Raw genomic sequence first — 21519 nt, forward strand, 5'->3', positions numbered from 1 at the left:
CTTGAAACTCATTGGGGCCCTAGTTCCTGTCTTCTCTGTTGGCTCACTAGGGCCCAGTCTCTCATCCTCCCTTTTAATTTACTGGGTTGGCTGGAAAATATGACTTTGCAACATCTTAAAGAACAGCAAATTAAAAGTGTGTTAGCTTTTAGGGCTAACGGGGAGCCCTAAGGAACATGGGGAGAAAGCAGGAACAGGATACTGATTTTGGATGATCAAAGGACCGAATGGCCTACTCCTGCACCTATTTTCTATGTTTCTAAATCCAGTGGAGATGCCGGGGATTGAACCTGAACAGGCAAATGTTGGCTGATAAGAGGGTAGTTTGTGAAGGGTCCACTCCTTCCGTCACTAGTACAAGGCTTCTGATGCATGCACTCGAGGTTATTAATGCCATTCCAACTGTTCCTTTTCTACTTTGAGCTGCCATGGGCCAGGGATTCCTGGGAATCAGTGGGGATGATTCGTTAAGGCAGCTTTGAGCACACTCTTGAATGTTTATTTCTGCCCACCTGATATCTCTTCCCACAAAAATGTCTGTTCCCACCCAGCTAGCACATCTTCCCCAGCCAACAATGGGCCATTATGGACTCCACCCTTCCTGAGGTCATCTGTTGCCGGCCCTGATTTGTTCTGGCCTTTTGTCACGGCCAGTCTCTCTTCTTTCCTTCCCCCCCCCCAAATTCTATCTTTCAGTCCAAGTTACTGCAGCATTTTGCGTTTATCTAATGTCTTTTCATTGTTCCATTCCCTGTGAATATGAAAATTAAATATTCTTACTCTCTGGATATGGGATCTGACTCAGGTGGCTTGAGTCAAGCATTCAAATGTTGTGCCTATACAATGTAACCGTATGACCAGAGTCTCATAATGGGGATGTCGGCCAGAAGAGGACAGTGATATTGGTTCCCTTATCTTGTTTAAGAAGGAACTGCAGATCCTGGACAATCGAAGGTAGACAAAACTGCTGGAGAAACTCAGCGGGTGCGGCAGCATCTATGGAGCGAAGGAAAGAGGCAACGTTTCGGGCCGAAAGAAGGGTCTGAAGAAGGGTTTTGGCCCGAAACGTTGCCTATTTCCTTCGCTCCATAGATGCTGCCGCACCCGCTGAGTTTCTCCAACACTTTTGTCGACCTTTGTTTCCCTTATCTGCCCAGTGACCTTGAAACGCTTTGCAGAGACAGTGTCCATGGTATTTCTCCAGTACCTTGAGATACCTGCAATTAGTGCTGCAGGGTTCAGATACATATAAGAGAGCAGGGAACACTGCTGCCCCAACATACTGAGAGTTTTGTACCAGGTCTTCAAATACCCTATCCCCCACTGACTGATGACTGTGCTGATGCATTGAAAGCATTGGCACATTTCATCAACGGTGTCTGCCTTTGCTCAGTGGTGGCTCCTGTGATAATGGAAAGTGGTTTAAATTTTCCGCAGAGTTTTTCGGTGAACTATTATCGTGATGGGAGAGGAGATGGTGCAGCAGGAGCAACTTAGTAGAGGACTTTCGTCTTCTGGATATGTGGAGTAGAGCGCCTATCATCAAATGTGCTTCAACAAAAGTGACGATGGTGCCTTGGAGCTCAGCTACTGAATGCATGCAAGCAACATAATAGTCATCAGCTAGGTAATTCATGCTTAACAGTAAATCATGAAATGATGCTGAAATTATTGCTTTAAGTAGACACAAGATCCTTCAAATCAAAACATCAATAACTGGGGCAATTCATCACTTACCTCAAGCTCACGGAGAGCGTTATCACATTCCTTCTGTCCTGGAGCCTGCTGTGTGCACATCGTAATTAACTGATTAATGCTTTCAGTCACAGCTCTGCAAGAGAGAAACAACACACAAAACATTACTCATTGCAGATGGGCTACATTCTCTGTGGAATTCATAATACAGCCATACATTTAATCCCAAACTTGGTCGATATTTGCAAAATGGTGTTTGAGAAGTTAGTCTGAAAATTAAATTGAGCTGACAAATGTTTGGATGAAATTTTAATGTCAAAATTGCCAATAGCGTGAAGTGAATCTACTATTTCCAATATCATAACTGGTTTATTAGCATTTGAATGAGAAGTTCAACGGCATTCTAATAGATTCATACAGCATGATAAGAGGCCCTTCTGCCAAACTCGTGCATGTCAGCCAAGATGCCGCATCCACGCCGACCACATTTGCCCACGGTTAACGCGTATCCCTCTAAACTATCTATGCACTTGTCCAAATGTCTTTGACTGCCTCAGCCACTTCCTCTGGAAGCTCATTCCATTTACATACTACCCTCTTTGTGAATAAGCTGTCCCACAGGATCCGATTAAATCTTTCCCCTCTCATCTTGGACCTGTGCCTCTAATTCTTGATCCCCAAACCCGGGGAAAAAGACTATGGATTCACCCTTTCTATTCCCCTCATAATTATATACACTTCGATAAGATCACCCGTCAGTCTCCTACATTCCAATGAATAAAGTTCCAGCCCAACCATCCTCTCTGTAACTTATTTCCTCAAATTCTGGCAGCACTCGCGTAAATCTTTTCTGCAATCTTTCCAGCACACTTTAATGCAGCATGGTGACACAATTGTCTGGAGGAAAGGTAACTGGACAAATTAGCTGGCAAAAGAACTGAAGAATGGCAAAAGAGAGAAAAATAGACTGTATTTTGGTGAAAACAAAAAAGCTGAGGGGGCACCAATGACAATTTTAAATCGTCTAAGCAAGCTTATACTTCTCAGCAGAGACATCAGCCCTTAATCGGGCCCAGATTTTCAGAGCTCAGCAACCGGTTTAACTCAGAACTGCTGCGTGAGGAAAAGTTGATCAGGGACACGATGGGAAGTAAGAAGGCAGAGCTGGGCAAAGGAAACGTTGTCTGAGCCCGTCAGTGGTCATGCATGCAGGGACATGCTGATCTGCGTGTGTGCATTTATTTACACCTGCGCTCAGTGATCCCCAGTGATCCTGGAGCCACTTGCCACTAGATCAGGACCTTGCTCCATCAAGTCCATGCAATAGCTGGTATGTAAAAGAACCTGTAAGTGAACACCTTATGATAAGTATTACAAAACATACCTTCAGCGGCGCTGGCCGTTGGCGCGACTTTGGCGCCTTTGAGGGGAGGGGGGGATTAAAATTCCGTTTTCTCCTGCCTGTTAGAGATATATTTTCTCGGGCTATTACCTAATGCTGAATAATCGTTCCGACTGCCGTTCTCGGAAGTTTTTTTTTTAAAACGAGGGACAATTTCAGCGCTGGAGTAAAATAAAAAGCTACTTCTAACGCCGTCAACGCAGGCAACGGAACGGATCTCACGTACGGGACAAAACATAAGGTAAGTCGTTTATTTTACATATAAACTTGCTTCTTAGGATTACTTTGATCAAAATTTCATCAGCGAAAATGTGATTATGTAAATATACGAACCGGCAGCGTTTTTCCTGCCGATATGGGGTTTAAATTCACCACAACCACAACGTTCCAATCGATCACGTTCCACAAAAACCCACTCGCAAGATGATTAAAATGGCCATTAATTTACGGTAATTAAACACTAAATTCCTTCCATTTGGCCTATAAATTCATGACAATGAGATTTAAAAAATCATGTTATATTGTGAATTCTTGTGTGAATGTTATTTGGACACTTAGGCTATTTAAAAATGTTAACCTTTTCTTAAGAAATGGATAGATGTTTAGATCTACTAATTGAAATTTGTAATTAGCTACAATTAGGTAACTAACTAATTATATGCTTTAATTTCAGGTCATCCAAGTAAGATTGTTTCATATTTGTTTCAGAATGCTTCAATCTATAATAACTGAAAATGTCATTCAGTTCTCTTAATTTTTAAGAAAGTTATGGGCTTTTGACTGTCCTCGATCACAGCTTTTGAGTTAAGTCAATGGTAAAGCAATAGGGAACAAGATGCTAATTTCAGAGTATGAAAATGGCCATAACTTTTTTAATACTGAAGATATGAAATTGAATTAGGTGAATTTTTTAACATTGGAAAATGAAGACCAATGCATCTACTAGGGCCACCTCCTTGAGTACTCTGGGATGCAGACCATCAGGCTCTGCTTTCAGTTCTAACAATTTACCCAACACCATTTCATGATTAATGTGAATTTCCTTCAGTTCCTCTGTCATCTAGATCCTCGGTCCCCTAGTATTTCTGGGAGAATGTTTGTGTCTTCCTTAGTGAAGACAGAACCAAGGAACTTGTTTAACTGGTCTGCCATTTCCTTGTTTCCTATTGTATATTCACCAGTTTCAGACTGTAAGGGACCTGCATTTGTCTTCATTAATTTTTTCCTCTTCACATATCTAAATAAGTTTTCACAGTCAATTTTTATATTCCCCGCAAGCTTTCTTTCATGCTCTATTTTCCCCCTCTTAATTAACCCCTTCGTCCTCCTCTGTTGAATTCTAAATTTCTCCCAGTCCTCTGGTTTACTGCTTCCTCTGTCCAATTTATATGCCTCTTCCTTGGATTTAACCAACAGTCCCTGCCAGCAGAGAAATAAGCACAAGTCGGGATGTGGTGTTAGGTAAATTGAATGGATTAAAGGCCGATAAATCCCCAGGGCCAGATAGGCTGCATCCCAGAGTACTTAAGGAAGTAGCCCCAGAAATAGTGGATGCATTAGTGATAATTTTTCAAAACTCTTTAGATTCTGGAGTAGTTCCTGAGGATTGGAGGGTAGCTAATGTAACACCACTTTTTAAAAAGGGAGGGAGAGAGAAAACGGGGAATTACAGACCAGTTAGTCTAACGTCGGTAGTGGGGAAACTGCTAGAATCAGTTATTAAAGATGGGATAGCAGCACATTTGGAAAGTGGTGAAATCATTGGACAAAGTCAGCATGGATTTATGAAAGGTGAATCATGTCTGACGAATCTTATAGAATTTTTCGAGGATGTAACTAGTAGAGTGGATAAGGGAGAACCAGTGGATGTGTTATATCTGGACTTTCAGAAGGCTTTCGACAAGGTCCCACATAAGAGATTAGTGTACAAACTTAAAGCACACGGTATTGGGGGTTCAGTATTGATGTGGATAAAGAACTGGCTGGCAGACAGGAAGCAAAGAGTAGGAGTAAACGGGTCCTTTTCACAATGGCAGGCAGTGACTAGTGGGGTACCGCAAGGCTCAGTTCTGGGACCCCAGCTATTTACGATATATATTAATGATTTGGACGAGGGAATTGAATGCAACATCTCCAAGTTTGCGGATGACATGAAGCTGGGGGGCAGTGTTAGCTGTGAGGAGGATGCTAGGAGGCTGCAAGGTGACTTGGATAGGCTGGGTGAGTGGGCAAATGCATGGCAGATGCAGTATAATGTGGATAAATGTGAGGTTATCCACTTTGGTGGCAAAAACAGGAAAGTAGATTATTATCTGAATGGTGGCCGATTAGGAAAGGGGGAGATGCAACGAGACCTGGGTGTCATGGTACACCAGTCATTAAAAGTAGGCATGCAGGTGCAGCAGGCAGTGAAGAAGGCGAATGGTATGTTAGCATTCATAGCAAAAGGATTTGAGTATAGGAGCAGGGAGGTTCTACTGCAGTTGTACAGGGTCTTGGTGAGACCACACCTGGAGTATTGCGTACAGTTTTGGTCTCCTAATCTGAGGAAAGACATTCTTGCCATAGAGGGAGTACAGAGAAGGTTCACCAGAATGATTCCTGGGATGTCAGGACTTTCATATGAAGAAGGACTGGATAGACTCGGCTTGTACTCGCTAGAATTTAGAAAATTGAGGGGGGATCTTATAGAAACGTACAAAATTCTTAAGGGGTTGGACAGGCTAGATGCAGGAAGATTGTTCCCGATGTTGGGGAAGTCCAGAACAAGGGGTCACAGTTTAAGGATAAGGGGGAAGTCTTTTAGGACCGAGATGAGGAAAACATTTTTCACACAGAGAGTGGTGAATCTCTGTAATTCTCTCCCGCAGAAGGTAGTTGAGGCCAGTTCATTGGCTATATTTAAGAGGGAGTTAGATGTGGCCCTTGTGGCTAAAGGGATCAGGGGGTATGGAGAGAAGGCAGGTACAGGATACTGAGTTAGATGATCAGCCATGATCATATTGAATGGCGGTGCAGGCTCGAAGGGCCGAATGGCCTACTCCTGCACCTATTTTCTATGTTTCTATGTTTATGTCAACTCACCAGCCCTGGTACCTCGAATTATTTCATCATTCCCGCTAGAAACCACAGAGGAGTCCATATCCCTCATTACCTAAACTGCTTTATTATCTCCAACTTGCCCCAAAATGATGGCTATATCTGCTGTTGCAAAGAAAACTTGCATTTACGGTTTCAATTAATCCGTAGAGATAGTTTTTGTCGGACAGTACTTCTCTGATGGTCTAATGACTTTCAACTAACATCCATCAAGTCTGGAGTCCACTAGAGACCACCATATGTAGCCCTTGAAGAGATTCTTGGCTTTCTACCAAAAACTAGGATTTGTTTGAAGAGAGTGGCCAGGAGGTGCAAGATACACTGTGGATGGCTCAATTGTAATCATGTATTGTCATTCTGCTGACTGCTTTTTACTGTACTTTGGTACACGTGACAATAAACTAAACTCAAACTCAAGAAATAACGAATTGTAAACACAAGGCGTGTGTTTCATGAATTCCGATCATGACTCAAGGGAAAGAAAACATCCCCACAGACGAGCAGATTGAGATCCAATGGAAAATCTATGATCGTAAGAGCAGATGGGAGTGGAATGAGCACAGGCTGTCCACCGACTCCCTGGTAACTATGTCAAATTCTTCAAATTGTTAAGGTCAAATTCCATTGAGAGATGAGAACTTAAAGAAGTAATCTCCATCCACTAGAAGGAACATTTTAAAGAAGTTCTCAATTGCCATTGTCTTTAGTGTGAGTGCGCCGACTTAATTCCACAAATCGGTCTATGCGCAAATCACAAATGCTGTGACTGCTGAACAAGTGGAAGAAGCCGATGATAACGGGAAAACAGGATCTCAGAAACAGACAGATCCTTACTGCAGTCACAAATTCACAACCTCACCTCCCCATCACAACCTCACCTCCCCACCCCAGGGAGAAGGGGGCCAATAACCTTATACATCAGATCTACAAGAGATCCCATCTCAAGAACACTAGAAATTAGGAGCAGGTGACTAGGCTCCTCAAGCCGGCCCCACCATTCAATATGATCATGGCTGATCTATGCTGACCTCAACTCTTCTTCTGTGTTTGTTTCTCATATCCTCCAATCACTCAATCTTTCAAATATTTATCTCTTTCCACCTTAAATACATTTAAGGATCTGGTCTTCTTCACTCTCTGGGGCAGATGATTCCAGAGTTTCACTACCCTCGGAGAGAAGGCAGCATAGTGCAGGCTGGTATCAGGCAAGGCTGTATCGTTGTGCTGGGAATGTCTTTATGTGTATTGACAATGTTTCATGTCACCTCCATATTCTACCACTGGAGTGGAGCTAACTTATGACAAAAATAGGATACTGGTGGTCAAGGTGGTCCAAATTTCAGTCAGTAAACAACGGCACGCACATGATACTTGCATATGTGCAAGTTTGGAGGCAGTGATGAGATACACCATCATCCTCAGTACGATGTCTGGGGAAGAGAGTTTGAAGATCACGATGTCAAATCCTAATACAAAGCTTGTGGTAACTCTGGGCAGCAGTTCACCAGGTCATTGCAGGCACCTCAGGCACTGGGGAGATATTAACAACATCAAAACCTACCAGCAGCATATGTGAACTAATATCAGTGTCCTTTCTCAGGCCACCATTTCAAGTACTGAGGTTCCAATTATACTGGATTATTATTACAGCAGGATCTTGATCAGTTGCTCAAATGGGCTGAGAAATAGTCAATGGAATTTAACGCAGATAAGTGTGAGGTGTTGCATTTTGGGAAGTCATGCTCATCCAGAGCATGAGCTTCTTTGTACATGGTAGGGAGATCTGGGACTAGAGGTGCATAGTTCCCTGAAAGTAGTGTCACAAGTACACAGGGTGGTTGGTACATTGGCATTCATTTGGAAAAATTAGGATTGGAAAAATGATTTGATAAGAACTTGAGGGGCAACTTTTTCCATTCAGAGGGTGGTGGATATATGGAACGAAATGCCAGAGATGGTTGTTGAATCAGCAACTATACTAGCATTTAAAAGACATTTGGACAAGTACTTGGATAGGAAAGCTTTAGAACGATATGTGGCAAATGCTGGCAAAACATGACTATCACAGATGGGGGCATCTTGGTCGTCATAGGCGTGTTGGGCCCAAGGGCCTGCTTTTGCGTTGTATGACTCTGTAACTTGGTCAATTCTGATCATTCATATGCCCAAAGCACATAGGCAGTCCACCCATTGCCCGATAATAATTTTCTAACATTAAACTAACATCTTTTACGACCTCGAGTAGGGGAGGTTTCAGAAGAAAACAGATTTAAACTAAATTACTTGTCATGGAAGGAATCTCTGAGCATTCTTAGTGCGGTATTCACAGTGGGTGGAAAATGACAGAATTATTGTTTGGACAAGATGGGAATGTTGTGTGCCTATAATCACAACTACTAATTAGTCATTCCATTAATAATCTTTTGTCAAGTGGGAGATTAAAAACGTGTTGAAAGGAACAGCTGGTTTATTTATTCCCAGGGAAGAAGTCATTTCCTTTTTTTTTTAATTGCTTCTTTGAAATCAACACTCTTCTCAACTGCTATTCAAACTACTGTGCATTATCAGCAGTCTTGGCTTTTATTCCAACTTCTCCAATTTTAGCGTTATTTATTTGTCTGCTTCATATTTGCTTCCACAAGATAGTCACTATCCTGGATTAATGCATGTGACATGCCAAGTAAGGGCATTGGGCTGTAGGGATGAGTCCGTTTAAGGAAGTAAAATGAGGAAATGTACCGAGCAGCTGCAGCAAGTTGATTCTTGATGTTGGGAGCTGTTGGATCAGCGGAGAGTGCTTTGGCTGCGAGTAGGAGTTTGCTGGATGACATTGAAATACTCTTCAGGTTTCCAATTACCCGAGCCTGGTCTTCTTTATCCTGTGGAGTTGCAGAGAATGAGAACCAAACATAAATTACTTTGTTAATCCAAATGTTATGATTTAAAATATAGATCAACAAAACTTGGAACAATGTGTGACCATGAGTGACTATGTCATTAATTATTTTGCTCTCTTTGTAATCTTCTCAAAGATTGACCCTTGGTTAAATGAAGATTCCAAAGGCATTGGCCACCCTCCAGTGGCAGGGCAAGTTACCACAAACATACTGGCGATAAACGATGATTATATCAAGCGCCTCACCCAAGCAGCTTTACTGCCAATGAAAAAACAATTAAGCCAGTTTGTTGGAGTGGTGCAGGGCGCTGCGCTGGGGTCATAAGGTAGTTGGTCATAAGGTAGTTGGTGACAGGAGCAGAATTAGGCTATTCGGCCCATCAAGTCCACTCCGCCATTCAATCATGGCCGATCTATCACTCCCTCCTAACCCCATTCTCCTGCCTTCTCTCCGTAACCCCAACACCCATACCAATCAAGAATCTATCTATCTCTGCCTTAAAACTATCCATGGCAGGGTGAGTGACAACATTAAAACAAGCATGTGGGAAAAGGGATGGACCCCCGCCCTAAAGTAGAAAAGGAAGAAAAATTAATGAATGGGGAAATTAGAAGAAATATAGTTCCATAGAACAGAAATGTTTAATTTAAAACAGGAATTTTTTAAATACAAAATCAATGAACATTTTTACCCGTTTTTTTTTCCTTTTCAAACATACAAGAGATACATACATCAGAACTTGGTTATTTAAATTTAAATTGAAAACTAAAAACACCAAATAGCCCTGCTGTTTTTTAATCCAACAAGTATATGACTGACCAAGAGATGAACCCAGGGTTGGAATTTAAGACGCAAAACAAGGAAATTGTGAACCATGAATAGAACCTTTTTTTCTTGATTGTTATCACCAACTGTTCTCTAGTAGCCAAAGTCCCGCTGGCTGGCAACGGTCCGAGACTATATGAAAGAGTTTGCAACTTCAGTGTTGCATTTGATAGAGAGGTCATCATCTGACCACATCACACCCACACAGATTATCTGTCTGCACCTGCACCACAAATTGCGCATCTCATTTTCTGCTACTCTGCTGTTGCTGCAGCTCTCATCCATACTTTGACTTCATAAATCCATAAGTGACAGGAGCAGAATTAGGCAATTCGCCCATCAAGTCTACTCCGCCATTCAATCATGGCTGATCTACCTCTCCCTCCTAACCCCGTTCTCGTGCCTTCTCCCCATAACCCCTGACACCCATACTAATCAAGAATCTATCAATTTCTGCCTAAAAATATCCATTGACTTGGTCTCCAGTCTTTTGTGGCAATGAATTCCACAGATTCACCACCCTCTGACTAAAGAAATTCCTCCTCATCTTCTTCATAAAGGAACGTCCTTCAATTCTGAGGCTATGACCTCTCCCACTAGTGGAAACATCCTCTCCATATTCACTCTGTCCATACCATGGCTTGTTGCCTCTAGACTTGATTACTTTAACACTTCTGGCCAGGTTCTCACTTTTTACCCAACAATAAAAATAAGAAACAAAAAAATCCTGTTAGCCATGATGAATGTGCACCATTAAACTTCTCATCCTAGTTTCAAAGAACTCTAAACCCTCTCTCTTCTTTATTTCTTATTTACTTCCAGCAATAAAAGTAATCAAAACATCAACCCCATCTTTGACTCAGGCTATTTTGTCAGCCCACCAGTTTAATTATTATCATGACATACTTTTAGCTACCAAGGCTCTAAGCTTGAATTTCCTCCCCAAAAATCCACATCACTCCTTCCACACTTCTGACAGTCATTGACACCCAACTCTGTAAACAAAGTATTAGTGTCTTAAAAAACAAAACAAATTGCTGGATATAGCTGAATGGATAGCAAATTGGCTCCATGGAAGGAAGCAGTTGGTGGAAGGTAGTTTCTTAGACTGGAGGTCTGTGACTAGTGGTGTGCCTCGGGGTTCAGTGCTGAGTCTGTCATTGTTTGTCAGCTACATCAATGATTTGGTTGAGAACATACAGGGCAAGGTTAGCAAGTTTGCTGATGATACAAAAGTTGGTGTTTTTGCAGATAGTGGAGTTGGTTGTGAAAGATTACAGGAGGATCTGGATCGATTAACCAGGTGGGCTGAGGAATGGTTGGTGGAATTTAATACAGAGAAATGTGAGATGTTGCAATTTGGAACGTCTAACAAGCGCAGGACTTACACAGTGAATGGTAGGCCTCTGGGGAGTGTTGTAGAGCAGAGGGTCGAGGAGTGCAGGTGCATGGTTCCTTGAAGGTTGAGTCACAGGTAGATAAGGTGGTCAAAAAGGCTTTTGCCACTTTGGCCTTCATCAGTCAGAGTATTGAGTATAGAAGTTGGGAGGTCATGTTGCAGTTGTATAAAGGGCCTGTCCCACTTGGGCGTCATTTGCGCATCATTTACGCGTCATAATTTACGCGTCACGACGCATGACGCGTGCGTCGTGACGTGCATGTGATGCGCGCATGGCGTAGGCAGTGACGCGTGGTCGCGTGCGGCGCCCCAGGATTTTGGGATTCACAAAATCTTCGCGCGCCACCTTCGTGATGCGCAAATGACGCCCAGGTGGGACAGGTGCTTAAGACGTTGGTGAGACTGCATTTAGAATATTGTGTTCAGTTCTGGGCACCATGCTGTAGGAAATATATTGTCAAGCTTGAAAGGGTTCAGAGAAGATTTACGAAGATTTTGCCAGGACTAGAGGGTGTGAGCTATAGGAAGAGGTTGAGTAGGCTGGGTCTCTATTCCTTGGAGCGCAGGAGGATGAGAGGTGATCTTACAGAGGTGTACAAAATCATGAAAGGAATAGATCAGGTAGATGCCCAGAGTAGGGGAATTGAGGACCAGAGGACATAGGTTCAACGTGAAGTGGAAAAGATTTAACAGGAATCTGAGGGGTAACTTTTTCACACAAAGGGTGATGGGTGTGTGGAACAAGCTGACAGATGAGGTAGTTGAGGCTGGAACTATCCCAACATTTAAGAAACAGTTCGACAGGTTCATGGATAGGACAGGTTTGGAGGGATATGGACCAAGCACAGACAGGTGGGACTAGTGTTGCTGGAACATGTTGGCTGATGTGGGCAAGTTGGGCCGAAGGACCTGTTTCCACACTGTATCACGCTCTATGACTTGATTAACTCAGTGGGGCAGGCAACATCTCTGGAGATCATGGATAGGTGACTTTTCAAGTTGGGTCCCTTCTTCAGGCTGATTGAGGTGGCCGTGGTGGTGGGGATGCACGAGTAAGAAAGCTGGAAGAGTTGGGGACAGTGCAAGGCCATACATTTGATAGGTGATACAGGTTTGGGGGGGGGGGTTGGTTTATTGGCAAATGTTCGGATAAAGGCCAGAGATGAAAAGTTTAAAAGTGTGAGTCAAGGATAGAAGAGGCATGAAATTTAAAGCAAAGGGAAGAAATATAGGTGGAAGTGAACGGGTGAAGAGGAAAAGGGGGAAATGAGTGTGCAGAAGAGAGAGGAAAAAGAGATAGGGGATTTAAGGGGGCTGGTTGTTTACCTGAACTTGGAGAAATCAGTGTTAATACTGTTGGGTTGTGTCTTGGTATTTGTGTGTTGTATTGTGCTGTGTCATATTTTATTTGATAAAGCTCCTGTAATGCATTGGGCTATTTTACTAAATTAAGGATGATATATAAATAGAAGTTAATGTTGTAATTTATTAGGATAGTCACATCTGATAAAATAGATGGCTTTCAATGCTTTAGTCCAGCTACCCCCCATTGGTTAATTTTCTTACCTTGGACTGTCCAGCCATTTCAACACCAGCCTGGAGGAATTCATTGAAGCCTTTGCCAAATTTGCCAGATGCCTTTGCCAGGTCCTGTGTGTTTCCACGCGATGCCTGTGCCAATTCATTGGCCGATTGATTCAGACCAACCGCTGCCTCATTTAGCTGGCTTTGAGCCTCTTGGAAATTCTTGGAACTTGGTGGAAACTAAAACAAAGAGTAAACAAGATTAGACAACAGCCAACGTTACCACCCTTTTTTGAAAAAGGAGGAAAGTGGGGAAACTATAGGCCAGTTAACTTAACATCTGTTGCTGGCAAGATGCTGGAGCATAATCAAAGAGGAAATAACTAATTATTTAGGAAAGCTGAATATAATCAAACACAGCCAATGTGGTTTTACAAAAGAAAAATCTTCTCTCATAAATTTTCTCAAATCTTCAAACATATGACGAGGAGAGGTACTAGATAGGTACTAGAGAGGAGAGGCTAGATGCAGGAAGATTGTTCCCGATGTTGGGGAAGTCCAGAACAAGGGGTCACAGTTTAAGGATAAGGGGGAAATCTTTTAGGACCGAGACGAGGAAAACATTTTTCACACAGAGAGTGGTGAATCTCTGGAATTCTCTGCCACATAAGGTAGTTGAGGCCAGTTCATTGGCTATATTTAAGAGGGAGTTAGATGTGGCCCTTGTGGCTAAAGGGATCACGCGGTATGGAGAGAAGGCAGGTACAGGATACTGAGTTGGATGATCAGCCATGATCATATTGAATGGCGGTGCAGGCTCGAAGGGTGGAATGGCCTACTCCTGCACCTATTTTCTATGTTTTTATATAAGAGCATTTAGATTTCCAAAAGGAACTTAAGAAGATGTTGTATAAATTAAAATCCCAGGGTATTAGAGGGCATGTGTCAGCATGGATTGAAAACTGGCTGCACATGGCAAGGGTTGGAATAAATTGATTATTTTCAAACTGGATGGATGTAATTAGTAGAGTACCCAAAGAATTGATTCTTGATTACTATTTATATTAATGACTTTGTGGAGGAAACAAAATGTTTCCAAATTTGCCAAAGACACAAATATACATCGAAGGGCATTGTGATTTTGCAACAGAATAAAGATGCACATTAATTCACACTTGAAACCGTGTATGATAGAGACAATATTTCTATTAGTCCTTATACAGTATGTACCACTCCTTTAGGACATTCTTTAAAACAACACTTTGGCAAAGCTAGTGGTTATCTCTGCTATTATTTCATTGGCTGTATGTCAAATTGTATCTGATAACATCTCTATGAAGTGCCTTGGCATATTTCACTTTATTAATGACAATGACATTTTTATTTATACAGACCATGTTTTTAAGATTAGTTCAAATAATGAATCAATTTCACACAGTAATCCTCGGATGCCAATGCTATTTTATCGAACTTCACAAAGCTTTCGTTCCAAGAGGCTGAGCGTGTGGACCGGATGCGGCCTGCAGCGGCACAGAGCAGTAGAGCAGCGCTGGAGGCCACCATCAGCCATGCTTGGCCAGGCTGACCTTGCAACACTGCCATGACAATGGGCCTTCATGGTCAGGTAACAAACTCTGCACCTATAACAAGTGGGACTTGAAAATGATGCAAATGTGGCGACTCTGTAAACTATCTCAATGCACCACTACTATACACTTGTACTGTACTCGAGATGATTATCTAAGATGTATCTGAGTGCTTATGTGCAGTGATACTGCACTGAACGAGACACAAAAATGAATTTCACTGTGCCTCGGTGACAAATGACAAATAAAGTATCATTGAACTGTTATTTCTTTGTGGATCGCACCTGAAGCCGTATTATGCCTGGTGACTATGTCTCTCCATTTTATCAAACTTGGAATCATCATCATTAATTACAATTCACAGCAACTACTTACCGAGCTTGCAAGAAGCTTTTTGCTAGCCTCCCCAACAGTTCTTAAAGCCGAATCAACATCTCTTTGGCCTGGCAAACAGTTCACACATCTGTTTAGAGCAAGTGACACAGCCTTTGCCACCTGTAGGAAGCAAAGTGGATGTGCTATAACTTAATCAATCACCAATTATTAACAATATTGAATGATTGCATTCAAATGCCTGAAGCATGAAGCCTGGAATCAATCTAAAAATGTAATGAAACTTGTAGAAATGTTCTTGAAACAGGTAAAGTTCAGTTCAGGCCAGTTTCAAACACACACCATTTAAGGCTGAGACTTGGACCAAGTAGCAGAGTGGAATGATTCACCCTCCAGACTTACTTCATTCCTCGTCGAAAAACAATGTCTAAGAAATTGTGTGTACAAAAGATCACATGATAGTGGAAGCATCAATACAGGGAAAAAAATGTCTTTGCATGTTCAAGGTTTCCACTGAAACCTTTAAACCACAGATTTAGATTATAGCTAATCCCAGTGAAAATACAGGGGTATTTTTTGCCACAAAGGACAACATCCAAAGTACAAAGTTATATTGTCATGGAATTCCATATTAGGCATTATTTGATGCCTCACTTTGGTTCAATAAAATCTAATTTCCAACCTTTCTTGGCTCCACAACAGAGTCAATGGAAGAGCAGAGTGGGCACATAACATGTGGTCAAATAAACAAGACTATCTTTACCACTGATTATGTTCTAGGGGTCTAAGTGTGATGCAGGAGGCCATTTCACCCATCAGGTCCAGGCTAGCTTCCACCTGAATTATCGCTTAGCCCTATTCTACTACTCCTTATTTCTCTCTAACCTTGCAATTTACTTTCCCATATCCATCGACTTCCATTGAATGTTCTGCTGCTTACCTACGCTAGGAATATTTTACAGTTGTTAATTGGAGTTGCTGGCAGATATGTACACTATCACAGGGAGAACATGCAAACCCCAAAAGACAGCACACGAGGTCAGAATAGAACCTAGGTCAGTCAGCAAGATGGGTATAACACGGGTGCTTTAAAACCATGCGTTGACCATCTATGTGAATGAGCAGGGAGTTTCAAGAAAGACTGCAGAGCTGAAACGAGCAGGAGCATGGAAGATCTGACAAATGGCTGTAAGTTCTAGGGAATGAAAGTCCCTGGTGGTGTATGAAAGGAAGACTGGTACCAGTGGAGAGTGGCCATTTCTTGTGCGGAGTGCAGTGATCAAGGGTAAGTGCTGAGACTTTGACGAGCTTCGGCGAGGATATTCGAGTGGGGCGTATGAAGGCAAGATCTTTATAACCTTCCTCTTTAGCCAAGTGCAGTCAGGATGGCAGTTTGGACAGTGGCATGCCATTCCTGCAGGATGCTGGCAATCAGGGAATCTGCCAGTGCCCCCTGGTGACAACATGTACGGCAAGTGTGTTTAGCTGGAGTTCCTCACTGATCACATGAATGAATGAATAAGTTTATTGGCCAAGTATTCACATACAAGGAATTTGCCTTGGTGCTCCCCCCACAAGTGACAACATTACATACAGTGACAGTTAAGAATGATACATAAAACATTAAACATTGATAATAAAACATTATTGATTAAACATGTGAATTAAATAAAATACCAGAGCAAAACGAGGCTACAGATTTCTGGTTATTGAGTAGAGCTATTACTCGTGGAAAAAAGCTGTTTTTATGTCTGGCTGTGGCAGCTTTGACAATCCGGAGTCGGCTTCCAGAGGGAAGTGATTCAAATAGTTTGTGGCCAGGGTGAGAGGGGTCAGAGATGATTTTGCCCGCTCGCTTCCTGGCCATTGCAGTGTACAGTTCATCAATGGAGGGAAGGTTGCAGTCAGTAACCTTCTCAGCTGATCGAATGATTTGCTGCAGCCTCCAGATGTCGTGTTTGGTGGCTGAGCCAAACCAGACCATGATGGAGAAGGTGAGAACAGACTCTACGATGGCCGTATAGAATTGAACCATCATTGCCTGTGGCAGATTGTGTTTCCTCAGCTGCCACAAGAAGTACATCCTCTGTGGATCCTTTTTGACTGTGGAGTCGATGGTGGCCCCCCATTTAAGATGATGGGGATGATAGGAGATGATGGTTCCCAGAAACTTAAAAGACTCCATAGATGTGACTGTGGTGTTGTTGATGGTGAGTGGGGGGAGGGGAGAGGGAGCTCTCCTAAAGTCTACAATCAATTCCACTGTCTAAAGAGCATTGAGCTCCAGGTTGTTGCGATGGAACCAGGACGCAGGCTGTGTCACTTCCTGTCTGTAGGAAGATACTGGAGTGGGAGATCGATGCACTCACGGTCATCTGGGATACTGAGCACATAACAGATGTGAGTTTTAGATAGATGGTCACACCTAACGTGCCGGCAGAAGACTGGCCTGGTGGCAATCAGAGTCTTGTTACACAAGGGTTATAGTGATAGAAAAAATCATATGTGGTTAAAGTGCACATTGTCAGATTTTATTAAAGGCCATTTTTATACATTTTGGTTTCACCATGTAGAAATTACAGCTGTGTTTATACATAGTCCCCCCATTTCAGGGCACCATAATGTTTGGGACACAGCAATGTCATGTAAATAAAAGTAGACATATTTAGTATTTTGTTGCATATCCTTTGCATGTAATGACTGCTTGAAGTCTGCGATTCATGGACATCACCAGTTGCTGGGTGTCTTCTCTGGTAATGCTCTGCCAGGCCTGTATTGCAGCCATCTTTAGGTTATGCTTTTAAGAAGGAACTGCAAATGCTGGAAAATCGAAGGTACACAAAAAAGCTGGAGAAACTCAGCGGGTGCAGCAGCATCTATGGAGCGAAGGAAATAGGCAACGTTTCGGGCCGAAACCCTTCTTCAGACTGATGGGGGGTGAGGGGGCGGGGAGAAGAAAAGAAAAAGGAGGAGGAGCCCGAAGGCTGGGGGATGGAAGGAGACAGCAGGAGGGCGGAGGAAGGGGAGGAGACAGCAAGGTAGGAGGTTGTGAAACTGTCTCCGGAAAGAGGAGAACTTTATGAGTTTGTGAAACTACCTGTTGTGTCGCAACAAGGGCAGAGTCCTCCTAGTCCTCACCTTTCACCCCACCAGCCGTCACATACAACAAGTAATTCTCCGTCAGTTTCGCCACCTCCAACGTGACCCCACCACTCGCCACATCTTCCCATCTCCCCCCATGTCTGCCTTCCGCAAAGACCGCTCCATCCGCAACTCCCTTGTCAATTCTCCCCTTCCCTCCCGCACCACCCCCTCCCCGGGCACTTTCCCTTGCAAACGCAAGAGATGCAACACTTGTCCCTTTACCTCCCCCCTCGACTCCATTCAAGGACCCAAGCAGTCGTTCCAGGTGCGACAGAGGTTTACCTGCATCTCCTCCAACCTCATCTATTGCAACCGCTGTTCTAGATGTCAGCAGATCTATATCGGTGAGACCAAGCGGAGGTTGGGCAATCGTTTCGCCGAACACCTCCGCTCGGTCCGCAATAACCAACCTGACCTCCCGGTGGCTCAGCACTTCAACTCCCCCTCCCACTCCGTATCCGACCTCACTGTCCTGGGTCTCCTCCATGGCCAGAGCGAGCAACACCGAAAATTGGAGGAACAGCACCTCATATTCCGCTTGAGGAGTCTGCATCCTGGGGGCATGAACATTGAATTCTCCCAATTTTGTTAGTCCTTGCTGTCTCCTCCCCTTCCTCAGCCCTCCTGCTGTCTCCTCCCATCCCCCAGCCTTCGGGCTCCTCCTCCTTTTTCCTTTCTTCTCCCCGCCCCCCCACCCCCCATCAGTCTGAAGAAGGGTTTTGGCCCGAAACGTTGCCTATTTCCTTCGCTCCATAGATGCTGCTGCACCCGCTGAGTTTCTCCAGCTTTTTTGTGCACCTTTAGCTTATGCTTGTTTTGGGGGCTAGTCCCCTTTAGATTTCTCTTCAGCATACAAAAGGCATGCTCAATTGGGTTCAGATGGGGTGATTGACTTGGCCACTCAAGAACTGACCATTTTTTATCTTTGAAAAACTCCTTTGTTCCTTCAGCAGTATGTTTGGGATCATTGTTTTGCTGTAGAAGAACAGATAGCCAATGAGTTTTGAGGCATTTGTTTGAACTTGAGCAGATAGGATGTGTCTATACACTTCAGAATTCATTATGCTACTACCATCAGCAGTTGTATCATCAATGAAGATAAGTGAGCCAGTACGTTCAGCAGCCATACATGCCCAGGCCGTAACACCCCCCACCACCGTGTTTCACAGATGAGGTGGTGTGCTTTAGATCTTGGGCAGTTCCTTCTCTCCTCCATACTTTGCTTTTGCCATCACTCTGATATAAGTTAATCTTCGTCTCATCTATCCACAAGACCTTTTTCCAGAATTGTGGTTGCTCTTTTAAGTCCTTCTTGGCTAACAGTAACCTGGCCATCCTATTTTGTGGCTAACCAGTGGTTTGCATCTTGCAGTGTAGTCTCTGTATTTCTGTTCATGAAGTCTTCTGCGGACAGTGGCCATTGACAAATCTACACCTGACTCCTGAAGAGTGTTTCTGATCTGTCGGACAGGTGTTTGGGGATTTTTCTTTATTATAGAGAGAATTCTTCTGTCATCAGCTGTGGAGGTCTTCCTTGGCCTGCCAGTCCTTTTGCGATTAGTAAGCTCACCAGTGCTCTCTTTCTTCTTAATGATGTTCCAAACAGTTGATTTTGGTAAGCCTAATGTGTGGCTGATGTCTCTAACAGTTTTATTCTTGTTTCTCACTCATAATGGCTTTTTTGACTTTCATTGGCACGACTTTGGTCCTCATGTTGATAAACAGCAATAAAAGTTTCCAAGGTGATGGAAAGACTGGAGGAAAGACTAGGTGCTGAGAGCTCTCTTATACCTGCATTAAGGAGTCAATTAAACACACCAAACACATGTGAAGCCATGTGCCAAACATTATGGTGCCCTGAAATGGGGGGACTTTGTATAAACACTGCTATAATTTCTACATGGTGAAACCAACATGTACAGTGGCTTGCAAAAGTATTCATACCCCTTGAACTTTTCCACATTTTGTCACGTTACAACCACAAATGTAAATGTAAATAATAAACTGAAAAGTGTGGCGTGCAAAAGTATTCAGCCCCCTTTACTCTGATACCCCTAAATAAAATCCAGTGCAACCAATTGCCTTCAGAAGTCACCTAATTAGTGAATAGAGTCCACTTGTGTGTAATCTAATCTCTGTATAAATACAGCTGTTCTGTGAAGGCCTCAGAGGTTTATTAGAGAACATTAGTGAACAAACAGCATCATGAAGCCCAAGGAACACACCAGACAGGTCAGGGATAAAGTTGTGGAGAAGTTTAAAGCAGGGTTAGGTTATAAAATAATATCCCAAGCTTTGAACATCTCACGGAGCACTGTTCAATCCATCATCCGAAAATGGAAAGAGTATGGCACAACTGCAAACCTAACAAGACATGGCCGTCCACCTAAACTGACAGGCCGGGCAAGGAGAGCATTGATCAGAGAAGCAGCCAAGAGGCACATGGTAACTCTGGAGGAGCTGCAGAGATCCACAGCTCAGGTGGGAGAATCTGTCCACAGGACAACTATTAGTCGTGCACTCCACAAATCGGGCCTTTATGGAAGAGTGGCAAGAAGAAAGCCATTGTTGAAAAAAAGCCATAAGAAGTCCCGTTTGCAGTTTGCCACAAGCCATGTGGGAGACACAGCAAACATGTGGAGGAAGGTGCTCTGGTCAGATGAGACCAAAATTGAAGTTTTTGGCCTAAATGCAAAACGCTATGTGTGGTGGAAAACTAACACTGCACATCACCCTGAACACACCATCCCCACTGTGAAACATGGTGGTGGCAGCATCATGCTGTGGGGATGCTTTTCTTCAACAGGGACGGGGAAGCTGGTCAGAGTTGATGGGAAGATGGATGGAGCCAAATACAGGGCAATCTTGGAAGAAAACCTGTTAAGAGTCTGCAAAAGACTTGAGACTGGGGCGGAGGTTCACCTTCCAGCAGGACAACGACCCTAAACATACAGCCAGAGCTACAATGGAATGGTTTAGATCAAAGCATATTCAAGTGTTAGAATGGCCAAGTCAAAGTCCAGACCTAAATCCAATTGAGAATCTCTGGCAAGACTTGAAAATTGCTGTTCACAGACGCTCTCCATCCAATCTGACTGAGCTTGAGCTATTTTGCAAAGAAGAATGGGCAAAAATTTCAGTCTCTAGATGTGCAAAGCTGGTAGAAACATACCCCAAAAGACTTGCAGCTGTAATTGCAGCGAAAGGTGGTTCTACAAAGTATTGACTCAGGGGGGCTGAATACTTTTGCACGCCACACTTTTCAGTTTTTTATTTGTAAAAAAATTTGAAAAGCATGTATCATTTTCCTTCCACTTCACAATTATGCACCACTTTGTGTTGGTCTATAACATAAAATCCCACTAAAATACATTTACGTTTGTGGTTGTAATGTGACAAAATGTGGAAAAGTTCAAGGGGTATGAAAACTTTTGCAAGCCACTGTATAAAAACTGCCTTTACTAAAATCAGACAATGTGCACTTTAACCACATGTGATTTTTTTTCTATTACAAATTTCAAATTGTGGAGTACAGAGGCAAATAAATGATGTGTCTTTGTCCCAAACATTATGGAGGGCACTGTGTACAAAAAAATTGTAGTACAAATATTATTG

At 43.0% G+C, this 21519-nt stretch overlaps 1 protein-coding gene across 3 annotated transcripts in view; it reads right to left on the bottom strand.

Moving 5' to 3' along the window:
- tln1 (talin 1) overlaps positions 1 to 21519 on the bottom strand; it is a 245220-nt gene that overhangs the window by 55518 nt on the left and 168183 nt on the right. For all 3 annotated transcript variants that reach the window (XM_033031712.1, XM_033031693.1, XM_033031702.1), the window contains exons 29-32: positions 14803 to 14922; positions 12884 to 13081; positions 8936 to 9075; positions 1738 to 1831 (exon numbers count right to left, since the gene is read on the bottom strand). In XM_033031712.1, the coding sequence (XP_032887603.1) occupies positions 1738 to 1831; positions 8936 to 9075; positions 12884 to 13081; positions 14803 to 14922 (552 nt within the window). The remainder of the gene's footprint in view (positions 1 to 1737; positions 1832 to 8935; positions 9076 to 12883; positions 13082 to 14802; positions 14923 to 21519) is intronic.

The sequence above is a fragment of the Amblyraja radiata genome, chromosome 1 (genome assembly GCF_010909765.2).
Source record: "Amblyraja radiata isolate CabotCenter1 chromosome 1, sAmbRad1.1.pri, whole genome shotgun sequence".
Classification (NCBI taxonomy): domain Eukaryota; kingdom Metazoa; phylum Chordata; class Chondrichthyes; order Rajiformes; family Rajidae; genus Amblyraja; species Amblyraja radiata.